This window comes from Vanacampus margaritifer, chromosome 2 (genome assembly GCF_051991255.1).
Source record: "Vanacampus margaritifer isolate UIUO_Vmar chromosome 2, RoL_Vmar_1.0, whole genome shotgun sequence".
NCBI classification, from domain to species: domain Eukaryota; kingdom Metazoa; phylum Chordata; class Actinopteri; order Syngnathiformes; family Syngnathidae; genus Vanacampus; species Vanacampus margaritifer.
In genome coordinates, this window is record NC_135433.1 from 24,815,457 (window position 1) to 24,828,606 (window position 13,150).

At 37.6% G+C, this 13,150-nt stretch overlaps 2 protein-coding genes across 2 annotated transcripts; one reads left to right on the plus strand and one right to left on the minus strand.

Annotated features, from left to right (window-relative positions):
• Positions 1-1,120: 1,120 nt before the first annotated feature.
• pctp (phosphatidylcholine transfer protein) lies at positions 1,121-6,609 on the minus strand. Its single transcript, XM_077557805.1, has 6 exons — positions 6,460-6,609; positions 4,844-4,961; positions 2,594-2,673; positions 2,342-2,513; positions 1,639-1,706; positions 1,121-1,484 (listed from the first exon to the last, which is right to left on the minus strand). The coding sequence occupies exons 1-6, from the start codon at positions 6,589-6,591 to the stop codon at positions 1,410-1,412; spliced, it is 645 nt and encodes a 214-aa protein (XP_077413931.1). The 5' UTR covers positions 6,592-6,609; the 3' UTR covers positions 1,121-1,409.
• A 1,879-nt stretch (positions 6,610-8,488) lies between these two features.
• tmem100a (transmembrane protein 100a) lies at positions 8,489-12,645 on the plus strand. The gene is made up of 2 exons (XM_077558052.1): positions 8,489-8,633; positions 11,065-12,645. The coding sequence occupies exon 2, from the start codon at positions 11,099-11,101 to the stop codon at positions 11,531-11,533; it is 435 nt and encodes a 144-aa protein (XP_077414178.1). The 5' UTR covers positions 8,489-8,633; positions 11,065-11,098; the 3' UTR covers positions 11,534-12,645.
• The last annotated feature ends 505 nt before the right edge of the window (positions 12,646-13,150 follow it).

The following is a 13,150-nucleotide window of genomic DNA, read 5'->3' on the forward strand; positions in this document are numbered from 1 at the left end:
GTCACATCTCGACGCGTGCTATCACATATATATACATACTCGTTTATAAAGGCCGCCAAAAGTCACAGTATACCAGAAAATGGAAAAATAACATTTCAAACAAACAACAAAAATATATATCGCGTGGTGCATTTCCAGCACCAGACCAACTGTGTGTGTTGAAATGGTCTCATATGATTTATTTTATTTCACAGTACCTACTTCTGCAACAATTGCATGTGCCGTATCTTGCACCAATTTGCATACTGACTATTTGTTATTTTTCTGCTCACATCGCTCCTTGCAATTAATTCAATTACAGCGACGCCATTGCTGATTCTAATCTGTGGCAATAATAACGATCATGCTTTACCATCTGTGCAGGGACTACAGATGGAAAAATGTCTTTTTGTCTAACTGGCAATGTTTATCCACTCACGTGCATTGTCGCTGTTATAAAGCAACAAATCTCCGATTCTTCCTTGCCCACACCAAAGGTCAGAGGTCCTTCGGTGCCCTCCGCCTTAAAGTTCGACTACTTCTAGTGATTAATCTTGTTACAGCCTCCTTTGGTAAACTCTCAACATTTGACCCTGACCTATGACCCCCAAATGGTACAGTAAAGGACCCTAATCCTGACCTGTTTCAGTATTTTATTCTTTGTTGTATTTTTTGGCATCATGGTTTTTTTTTATTTTTGTTATGATAAATACAGTATTAAAAAGTGTGCAAGAAACATTAACACCCAAACGTCACACCCCAGTTACATACGTAGACATATATTTTTTTCTGTCCCGATTGCTTCAACAGCATGATTGAGCAATGCAAATCCACACCTTAGACATTAGCGCCATCTAGAGATAATAACTCCACACTGCACTCACACATACATTTGCTTATTTTCTCTCTCTCTCTCATCCAAATAACTCGTCAACTTCTAAAATAAATATTCACCTTTAACTTGAAATGACATTTGTGTGTGTTGACTTTGTTTTGATTAGATTTAGTTTGATGTCCTGTCTAGTTTTTGTCTCCACCTGTTCCTCGTCTCAGCCAATCAGCTCAAAGCACAGTAGTTTGCCCCACCCTGTTTGACATCATTACGATATTAGTAAAATATCTCATTAAACACACAGCTGCATGATAATAAATATTTGTTTACTTGCCATTGAATTTTTGACAATCAGCAGGGAGGTTCACAACAGGATCATTTGTACACACAACAAACGTTCACATCTGCCTATTAAAAACCATAAATCATTTACATTGCATACGTCATTTTGATCGTAAACATGACAAGTTCAGATTGCACATAAAGGAGTGTGTGTGTAAATAAAAGACAGCAGGAAAATACAAAGGCGACCAATCATGCCCAAGACGGCCCACATCCCTGCCACTCACATCGATGACTAAAATGCCATCAAGTGTCCTCATTTTTTCTGACAGTAGAGCGGATAGTTGGCGCACGCCTTCTTCATGTCAGTGAGGAAGCCGGGAACGCCGCTCTGGTGACCAGCAAAACAAAACAAGACAACAAAAGTGAGATGACATCACACTGAAACACATCTGCGGGCGATAAAGTTCACAAACACCCCTTGGCCCTGAACAGCACTAACTTCAAATTGAATGCATGGAAATTGGTAACATGTGCTTCCTTACCTTGGCTGCCCAGTTGACCAGCCAGGTGGGAATCATCCCGCCAGGATTGTCAAAGTAATTCATGAACACTGAAAAGTGGAACAGGACACATTGATTGAACACATCAGTCATTATAGACGTCAAAAAAATCATTTTAACTATTTCTATTAGATTAACATTTTTTCCCACTTTTGTTAACAAGAGTATGAAAACCTAGAAAAAATATTTTATTGTACATTTAGAACAGATATAACATTTGTGATTAATTGTGAGTTAACTAGTGAAGTAATGCGATGATTACAAATATTAATTTTAATAATCTTTTTTTTTAAGAAATAAAAGATTATTAAAAATGTTTTTAAAACATTTTTTTTTAATTACTAAAAAAAACTAAGAAAATATTAAAAATTAGGGGCGTCAGGCGATTAAATTTTTTCGTAATTAATCACATGACTTCACTAGTTAACTCACGATTAATCACAAATTTTATATCTGTTCTAAATATACAATATTTTTTTTCTAGGTTTTCATACTCATACAAAAGTGGAAAAAAATTTTAACTAATAGAAATAGTTCAAATACATTTTTGACATCTATAGTCGTCAATGGCAGTGAATGAGTTAAATTTCAACATTCTACATTTTGACAATTGCACGAATCCCTCCACTTTTCAACTCTTGGTCATTCATGTGCATTTCCTCCACAAATTGCATCATCTGTTTACCTCTGGTTCCGGCGTCGCCGTCAGCCTCCAGGGCGACCGTCTGCTTGTAGTCATTGACCCTCAGCACGCCGTTCTTCTCCGGGTACGGCGTCTCGGGCGAGCTTCTGGCCAGGATGACCCAGATCTTCCTGCCGTCCACGTCCAGCACGCGGCGCTCCCTGACGTACAGATACTAAATGCAACGCGGCCGGCGTGTTAAGGAAGACGCCGCGAGGACCAGAGGACGTGACGAGGTTTTGAGGGGAAGGATACGTCTCTGTTGGACAGAGGGAAGGGGTACTTGACCTCCCAGTAGATGGCCAACTGGCCGTCAATCTCCTTCTCCACCAGCTCTAACAAGCACAAAGGGGCGGGGAAATTCTGCTCAAGGCCAAAGTCAACGACAGATGCTCGCGCTCTGAGCACACTCGCAAAAGGAGAGCGCAATTTGGGATCGACTGCACGCACTTGATCAATTAACTGCTTATTTTATCATATGTTTTGAGGTAACTAATGATGGATCATTTTTAACTCATTCACTGCCATTGGCGGCTATAGACGTCAAAAATTAATTTGAACTATTTCTATAAATTTAATATTTTTTTCCACTTTTGTTAACAAGAGTATGAAAACCTACATTTTTTACATTTTTAGAACAGATATAACATTTGTTTTTAAATCATGAGTTAACTCGTAAAGTCATGCAATTAATTACGATTTTAATTACCCGACGCTCCTAATTTTTAATTGTAATTAATCACATGACTTAATAGTTAACTCATGATTAATCGTAAATTTTATATCTGTTCTAAATGTACAATATTTTTTTTATATAGGTTTTCATACTCTTGTTAACAAAAGTGGAAAAAATTTAATAGAAATAGTTCAAATGAGTTTTTGACGTCAACAGCTGTCAATGGCAGTGAATGAGTTAAAGATCATTTTGGGACAATTAGCTAACAATTAATCATTTCATTGGCATTTATTTAATATTACGTTTTGGGAAAATTAGGGACCAATTAATCGATTGAATTAATTATTGATCTAAGGTACAGTGTGTATTATTCAGTGACATCGAGGAGTGCACTAACAAAATGCAACATGTTTTAAGCACGTACATTACATTGACTACCAATTATTATTTGGCATGAGCAAGCGAGCATTCCGGTGAATGACCGAACAAGAACGGCTAGCGGGAGATGCTAGTGAAAGCTAATGAACGCAAAGCAGAGAGAGACAAACGGTGGCAGCCCCGAATCACAGGAATCAGTGTGACCACCTGAAGGCCCCGGCTGAGGAAGGTAAGCGGCAGTCAACACATTTGGTCCCATACTAGCTTCAAACAACACCAGAGGCTAACTACATTCGTGAAATTCGACTTTGGGTATCCGTTGCAGAAAGATGGTGGAAAAACTTGTCAGCCTCTTGCAAGGTGTGGATGACCGATGTAATATAACTAGTTAATTGTTAGACCTACGATTATATATATAAAAAAAAAAAGTAGGTTCATGTGATAGAACATTTATTGACATATTATTGAACTCAATAGTGAGTTTTTTAAATGAATGAATTATTAGTTCACCACTGGATGGTGCTAAATTTTACATCTCCCTTTATTTTATTTTTTTTAAACATATTTCGTGGGGAAAGTTAACTAACAATAGTAAATTGTAATTTTTTTTATAGTATGGTTTTGAAAAATACTTTATTTTAATTGCCATTTTATAAATGTATTATTATTATTGATTAATAAATTGACTAACTGATCAAATTTTAAAATTATTTTTCAGGAAAATTTGCAAATGATGAATCAATTAATTGTGTTTTTAATATAACATTTTGGGTAAAATTAACTATTGATAAATACTTTTGATATGCTTTAGTGAAAATTAATTAATTAAATGCTAGTTTAATAGTTAAGTAATTTCTAATTTGTCAATATTATATTTTAAGGATAATTAAAAACGTATTAAATAATTGGTTGTCATTTTATAATATTATTATAATAGTTTGGGAAAATTTATGATAGATTATTTGCTAGTTTTTTAATATGCTTTAGGTGAAATTAATGATGGATTAATATGTTTTTGAGATAATTGAGGATTAACTAACTGTTATTTCATCAGTATTATATTTTAGGGAAAAAATTAACATTTTATTAATGAATTAGTTGACATGTTTAATATTAAGTGTTTGGAAAAATAAGTGATTGGTTAATTATTTTTAATATTTAATTTTAGGGACAATGAAGATGATTATTGAAATGAACATTCTGATTCTTATAAAATAAATACGACTTCATTGACCTGTCAGTGTCTTAATTGCAGCAGTTTGTAAGGGAGGCGGAGCAACAAACGGGCATCTACATCTCGACAAGGCTACGTGAGCAAAGACACTCGCTACGTCTTACCTGCTCAGTTCTGCAGACGAGCATGAAGACAGAGAGAATGCCAACAGTTGAGTATGCAACCACGCGCATGTTTTTAGGCGGAAGTGGGGACGAGAGACTTTGTGTGGCGTTACCTTTGACGTAGGAATCCCAGTGCTTGCGGTAGGCCAGGTCCATGTAGACGTCAGCGCAAAGCTCCGCCTTGCAGTCGCTCAGAGAGCCAAACACTTTGTACTCGTAAAGACCCGTTTCCTGAAAACAAACGGGACAGTTTTGTCTTGTAATCAAGTCCTTCATGTAAAGCGACCCCTCGCAAAACAGCACATTTTTAAGTAATGGTTTTGGATGTTTATTTTTTTTAACAGTATACAGTTACAGTTTTTTGTTCAGAGTTGTAACTATTTTTTATATACATTGTGGGCTAAAACTATATTCTAAAACATTTCGATATGGTCTTTTCAGCTATTGTGGCTGGTCTGGTACGTATCCCCACCGTACTGCCTTTAACTCATTCACTGCCATTGACGACTAAAAACGTCAAAAATTCATGTGAACTATTTCTATTAGTTTAACATGTTTTTCCTTTCATTTTTTATGCAAATCTATAATTTTTTATTGTACATTTATAAGAGATATAAAATGATCATCCGATTATTTACGATTAAACACCCCTTATTTTTAATATATATATTTTTTAATTAGACCTGTCAGGCGATTATTATTTTTTTAATTGCAATTAATCACATGACTTAACTAGTTAACTAACAATTAATCACAAATTTGATCTGTTCTAAATTTACAATAATTTTTTTCTAGGTTTTCATTCTCTTGTTAACAAAAGTATTTTACAAAAAAAGTTAAACTAATAGGGATAGTTTAAATGAAGTTTTGGCGTCTATAGCCGTCAATGGCAGTGAATGAGTTAATCACAAAATGCATGACAGGGATTAAGACCAGAGATTATTTTGCGATCCAGCGTGACGTCGAGGCTGCAGGAAACTGTAAACATGAATGAACTTTAACCACCACAGTGTTGCACTTGTTTGTACTTGTGAGTTTGATGAGGTTTAATAGTAATTTTGTGCATAAATAAGCGACGTCAACCATCATCATCGTCAAGTGCTGTAACTCTGTTCATTTACCTGCCAGCAATTGATGCTGTAGTGACAGGCAGAAAAATAAAGTGCTCCACCACTAGATGGCAGAAACTCCCTAGTTATTGTGTATTCACTTTTTTTAGAAATGTACTAGTACACAATGACATTTTTGTTCTCCTGTTTTTATTATAAATGCATCATTTTGCTTAAAAAAGGAATCAATTTTCAAGTGCACTCATGAGATGATTTCTGGAGATGCATTTCATGAAATGATGAGTGCAATAATTTTGTTTTCCTTAATGTGTGTGTGTGTTTTTGTTTTTATGTATATTTTACTATGCGTGGGGTGGAGGCACTTCGGGAGATAATATTCACCTGCTTTCTTAAGTATAACCAAACCTAATTGGAAATAATTGGAATTTAAAATTACCCCCCGCAAAAAAAACACGATATAACACCTTGCTCAATCAAACTGATTGCTCACCTTAATTAATAAAAGCCATCTCTTAAAATCGGCATATGAGTGACACTTTAACACTGTGGCTTTTAATTCATTCCGGTTGGGAGACCGTGAGTGTTTATGGTGCGGGCGCGTCGGGAACCGGTAGTGCAAAGACAAATGGCGATTTCATTTCAGCTGGCAAATGAGGAACCTGCTCGAGAAGTCTGTAAATGCTGACGCCCATGGTCTCGGTGAAAAGCTGCCATCCTCCGTCCAGCTGCGGCTCGTCCAGCTCCTTCCAGGCGTCCCGAAAGTCGTCATCCGTGAAGCACAACGACGACATGACGACGACTGACGAGCAGCGCTTCTTATAATGCCAGCTTCCGCTCACGACCCACCAAAATAAAGGCAGAAGCTTTTTCCAATTAGCTCTGCTTCTTTCTTTCTCCGGAATCCTTCGAGGCGATTTATTAAGCAGCGGGCGCAGCTACCACGGGCCAGACTCCTGCCACCCACTCTAGAGGAAAATTTTGATAAACGTGATTCTGTGCTTTTGATAATTAATCTTACCCCTGATTTCGCATTACACCAGTGATGGGTCAAATTGTGTTGAGGCTTCAAATTGTGTGTTGAGCAATCCAGGACGGAATTTCTGAAGCGCGGAAATTATGTAATTAATGATTAATGAACAGATTAGATTTGTTTCTGCTTGTATTATGAGTGAGGGCAAGGTTGCTATGTGTGTGCATCTGAGTTCATGAAACCATGACTGTGGAAGGTATAACATACAATGACTTCTCGGCCTTGTGTACTAAAGATAGACGTTAACATGTCTGATTTATGATGTTGTAATCTTAGAAATTCAGTTTGTTTTCGATTTGTAGTAACAAAACGTGGCTAACATTTTGCATTACATTAAAATAAACATATGAGTGACGGAAAAGGTACTTGTCTTTAAACATAATTGACATTAACAAAAAGCATGTTAAGTAAATTTCACATGAGTTTTAGTTCTTCAACTTTTACCAGTAGCCTATGGCAGAAGTCCAAGTACAGCGTGTGAGTGCTTTTGCCACCTCTGAAAAACGGATATTACATTTGGACTTCAAAATAAAAGCATGACAAACGTGTGAGTCCAGTAAGATGCATCAAATGACCCAGAAATTGAATTTTATTTGGTATGTTTTGATTCTAATCCAAAATTATGATTACTTGTAAAATTTATGTGCGGCACATCTATGAGTTTACTTGTATAAAGCCTTTAGGAAAATGATTTATGTAATTTATCTAACTTCCCATGGAAATAAGTTGCTAACATCTTTTTTGGCTCATGATATATATATTTTTCCTCCAAATGAAGTAGAGAAAAAAATCTCTTCATTACCTTGAGGGTCATTCCAGAATTGGAGGACATGTGGGCTTCAAAATTCTTGAAAAATAAACCTTCAATTTTCTAAATTTCTGCTACAATATTCATCAACTATAGGTAATAAGCTACCAAAGGCTTGATTAGCTCATCTTACAAAGCAATGGTACCATTTTTATTTCATCTTTCCATATTTGAAAATGTATGTTTAATAAATGAAATGTTCCCACAGTTACAAGAGACAGCAACGAAACAATTAATACAACAACAAAACTAAAAAAAAGAAAGAATAAGAAATAAATTAAAAATTAAAATTGTAAGTGTTTCTTTGAGATTCAATTTGGTCTTTAGGTGGGTGGAACAAGAGAAAAATATTATTCTAGGAGGTACAATTTTCAAGCATTCTTTTCTCTTAGGTTTTTGTCTCAGGCCAGTAGATTTACTCAGAAACTGCACATTTTAATAATAAAACTTTTAATAATAATAATAATAATAACAATACAATTACTTCAGATTTCAAATAAATAAGTGCTACATGCAGTTGAGGGTGAAAAACAAATTAGCAGTATTTAAAAACAAGCATTAAAAACAAAGAACAATAAAATACAGCAGAGGTTTTTTTTTGTGTATTCATTTCGCATTTATTTTAGTAATTTGTTTGAGGATTTTTTTTAATTTTATGGGTGGGACGTAAAACATCCTCCAACTCTGGAATGACCCTAAAAAAAACTAACGTATTTTGTGTTTTCCTGCACTGATGAAGCTCTTCTTTTGTAATGCCGGACCGGACACAGTATACATGTGTGTTGTGTGTCACAATTGACACACGCGCTGTGTTGTCAATGAAAGAGCATCGTGACGTCAGTATGAGCTCAGAGCGGCCAGCGTGCTCATGAATGAGACGCGAAGCCACAACGTGCACTTTGATCACAAGAACTCACGTCTTCTCGTCATTCACGGCGCAGATTTGAAGGCAGCAGAGGAACACTTCGACTCCAGACATGGATTTCGACTTGCAGGTCAGACATATCGAAGCTTTTTGCTACACTATTTGCTCCAATGAACTAACAGCTCCAACATGGACTTATTGCTTGAATGCTTCAATTGTTCCTTGTTCTGGAGATGGTACTCATCACGAGTACAAATAAATAAATAAAAACAATAACAAAAACACAAAAAACACCTCCCGAGTTAGTCCTTTTTTTTTTTTACTTTTTTTTTTAACATTTTTTTTTTCTTTTGACAAATTGATGCATATGAGCAAAGGAAGGAAAAATTTAATCCGAACAATGAGCAGAGAACATTATCAAGAGTACTGCAGTATTAGAATAGAACAGAATAGAATAGAAAGAACAGTGATTCTCAAACTTTTTCAGTGATGTAGGGCCTACCCCCTGTGAGTTTTTTTTCAGCCAATTACCCCCTAACCAGTGAAAAACACTTTTGGTTGGAAAAACAAAACAAAACACTGTGGTGGCATCGTTGTCTGATTTATTAAACTTTTGAACTTCCTTTGTACATGTGATCTCTCTTGAACTATTTGGAAATCAAAAGACTATTTAAAAAAATAAAATAATTAACTAAGTTACAAATAAAGATTTGTGCACATAAAAAATATTATCACTATTAAGTGTCCTCCTTTGGGATCACAGTAAAGATGTGTTCGAAAAAATAATCATTAATTTTAAATAAAAATGTCAAATAATTGATAGGTGATCTAAGATGGCATATGAAAGCTTGGGCCAAACCATTTTTGGTTTGAGGGGACTGAGTTTTCAGGACAAATTGAACAGCCCCACTGAATATACATTTTATTTGACTAACTTAGATTTTCCTGAAGTATTTACATAATGTAATAATTATTTGTAAAGGATTTTTGCATTGATGCTGCTTTTATAATTTATTTTAAAATCTTGCGTACCCCCTAGATTGCCTTCAAGTACCCCCATTTGAGAATAGAATAGAATAGAACTTTATTGTCACTGTCACATAGGAACAATGAAGATTTGTGTTACTCATCTCAGAATTTGCAATCTGAGGTAGCGGAAAAAAACTTGAATTCAGCTATTTGCTAATTTCTTCCCATTTTTTTTTTATATTATATATATCAATTGTTTTCAAATAGAGCCAACCAATCCCTTATTATTCAAGATTATTAAGATTTCTGCTACTTGCAAGGCGGCCCACTGCTTATCGCCTGCTAGGGAGCCGTTGTAATCCATTAAGTAACTTTTTAGAGGAGTAATCAGTAGTTAGATTACTTTTTCAAGGTAGCTATTGCAACACTGACCCTAACATAACAACTCATCAGTTGGCCCTGGAACTAATCAAGCAGCGGAAATAAGTGCACCACGGGGGAAATGTTGTGAAACTAATTGGATAATGAATCACAGCCAGCTGCAGAATTTCACCAGTCGCATTTTGCAATATGAAGAGAAAACCAAAAACGAAACATCTGCGGACGCTGCAGTTGAACTTTGGTGTGCTGGCCTCTCACTCGAGCTCGCTCGTAGCCGAGGCCGTAATGTCATCTCCCGCGCTCTCCGGGGAATGTCTCAGCTCGTGCTGGCCTCGCGGCTCCTGCGTCATTCGGCCTGAGTCGGGAGGCGGCTCGGAATGCGCATTCGGGGGTTACGTGGGTTCGCTGCGCCGCCGTAGCACAACCTCCGTTGGCGTAAGAGCCGCCGCCTCGCAGGGAATTCTGACAACAAACATCTGCGGGAGCCCGCTCATTGTTTATGACATGCTTCCGGAACGTTTCCAGGCCCAGTTCATCAACATTCCCAGGACGTGCGGTGTTCTGTAAGCTCGGATGGTGTTTGACCACAGAAGAAAAATGATCTCCTCTCCTAGTTCTTGTCAGCACTCGTGGATTAAATTTTTATGAACACGTCCATAAGCGATCTGATGGTGGTTGATCACAGTCCAAATGATTTAAAACTCTACTCAAGACAATGCTAACCCAGGGGAAAAAAATGATGACTTCTCTTAGTCTCTTAGTTCTAGTCAGCGCTCATGCAGCAGAATTTAGGAGAGTTTTAGAGGCTTGTACAAGCAACAATCAAGGCAAAAATGTTTGAGGATTTGTTTTTATTTGGCCTATATTATAGAGTCAGTGCCACTTTGGATCTCTTCTCCTACTTCTAGTCAGCACTTATTCTACAGAATTTAAGAGAGCCTAAAGAGACAACAAGCTATAAATCAAGGCAAAAATGTTGTTTTTATTTGGTAGACTGTGTAAAAGAGTCATGACACTTTTGATTTCTTCTCTTAGTTCTAGTCCACACTTGTGCCTCAGGATTTTGTAGTTTATAGAGGCTTGTAGGAGCAAAACGGTCCAGTGATCTCTTCTCCTTATTCTAGTCAGCACTCGGCCATCTTAAAATCTCACAAAATGACTTGAAATTCAGATAAATGCGTAATTAACGAATGTCCCATTGGTCTTCACAGGCAGGTGGGCCTGATTGAGGACAAGGCCTCGCCTATGAACCACCTGAGCCCGTCGGACTGTGCCATGCTTGAAGACGGCGCTCGGGACGCCATGAAAACCCCAGCGAGCTCGGAGAAACCTTGTGTGGGCGAAGGCCCCGCTGTCGTCTCCACGACGGTCAGCATCCCCCTTGTCAACGAGGTCCAGTTGGCGGCGGCGACGGGCGGCGCCGAGCTGTCTTGCTACCGCTGCACGGTGCCGTTCGGCGTGGTGGTCCTGATCGCCGGCGTGGTGGTGACAGCGGTGGCGTACAGTTTCAACTCGCACGGCTCCACCATCTCCTATTTGGGCCTGGTGCTGCTTTCGGCCGGACTGGCGCTGCTGGCCTCCAGCGCCATCTGCTGGAGGGTCCGGCTGGGGCGAAAGAAGGAGCGGCGACGCGAGAGCCAGACTGCGCTGGTGACCAATCAGAAGAGACTTTTCACGTGAGCGCCACCTGGCGGGAGAAAGGGGAACTGCAAGAACCAGAGGTTGGGGTTTGCGGTCACATGACTTGACTCAAATCAGACTTCAGTTGACAATTTTAGGACTTACTTGGTTAATATTTTTTGAAAGACCCAACTAGATTTGACTAAACTATAGTGAACCCCTGCAGATTTGCATGAAGAGGCAAAGAGGGTCCCCAACAAAGCAAAATATGTACTCATAATTATAATCTGTTAACATCCAATCTGTTGTAGTTGGTTAACATTTAAAAAAGACCAAGACTGGTTTTGGGACCATTAAAAAAAATGAGAGCGTAAATTTGCTAGTTTGGCAAACAGATACGAGCGTGAAGTGGCAAATGGGTGAATATAGTGGTACCTTGAGATAAGAGTTCACATTTGGGGATATGTTGTGACTGAGCAAGCTTGTACTAACTTCACTTGTGACTTGCCGAGCCCAAGAATCGCTTAACTCCTCTTACTTGATTTCTCCCACCCCCCATCGTGGGACTTCTTTGAAACTTGAAGATCAACATTTGCAATTGACTCCTGACTTGTGACCTCCTCCCACCTCTGGCAAAAAACAAAACAAAAATATATTGTTTGTGAAAGGGCTGGCGGACGTGCATCTTGCTGGCCAGAGAACAAAACTCAAGCATACGATGGGCAACATTGAGGACACGTTTGTCCAAGTCCAGGATGACTTGTTGAAAAAATGTTGGATGTCACGTTGCAGCGTGCACTGAAGGTACCGGATGCTACGAGCGCTCCGAACTTTGCTTTTAATTCTCATTTGTGTCTTATAATGGACCCTGAAAGTGTCTGAAACGATTCATGACTGATGCAATTGTTGAGCTGAACAGTGAAATGTCAACGATGAATCAAAGTTAAAATGTTACCGTTCCGAATGTGCTTTGAAGCGATGTTCATCATCTGCAGGTTGTACATTCAATTAAGGTGGGCTTCATTTGACATATTGTCATAATAAACGATCATATGTTAATCGACATTACGCAACATAATCCCAATGACTCGAAAGGATTTTACGATCATAAAGAGCCTTTTTTTTTAAAGAGGAAATAAATATATGCTCATTTTAATAAAGTGAAATACATATAGAAATGATTCTCTCATTTTTTTTTTATATATCTGAGTTTATTGGTTGTTTGGTGAGCCCAATAGTAGAAAATGACTGAAAGAGAGATAACAGAACATTGATACACAAGTGCTAAAAGTGAAAGAGAAGAGATCAGTTTTCGCCTTGTGCTTATGTCTCTACCATATCAAGTCCTCCATATTGTGCTCAAGCATCATAAGAGCTCACATTTAAGAGCTAAAACTATGGGAAGAGATTTTTTTTTCTCTCCTCTGCTAGCTGTGCTGCAATTTAAAGTCCTCAATGTGGTCAAGCACCATCAAATCTCATATGATGAACGAGTGCCGAATTGAATTAGGGCAACAGATCTTTAAAATATATATATATATATTTTTAATCTCTTTTACCAATTGCGCTGTATTTTTAGATTTTTGCATTTGCAAACCTTAATGCATAAGCGCTGACTAGAACTAAAAAAAAAAGATTGTTTTTTTCTCCTATATTAGCTTCTTGGCCATTTAAAAT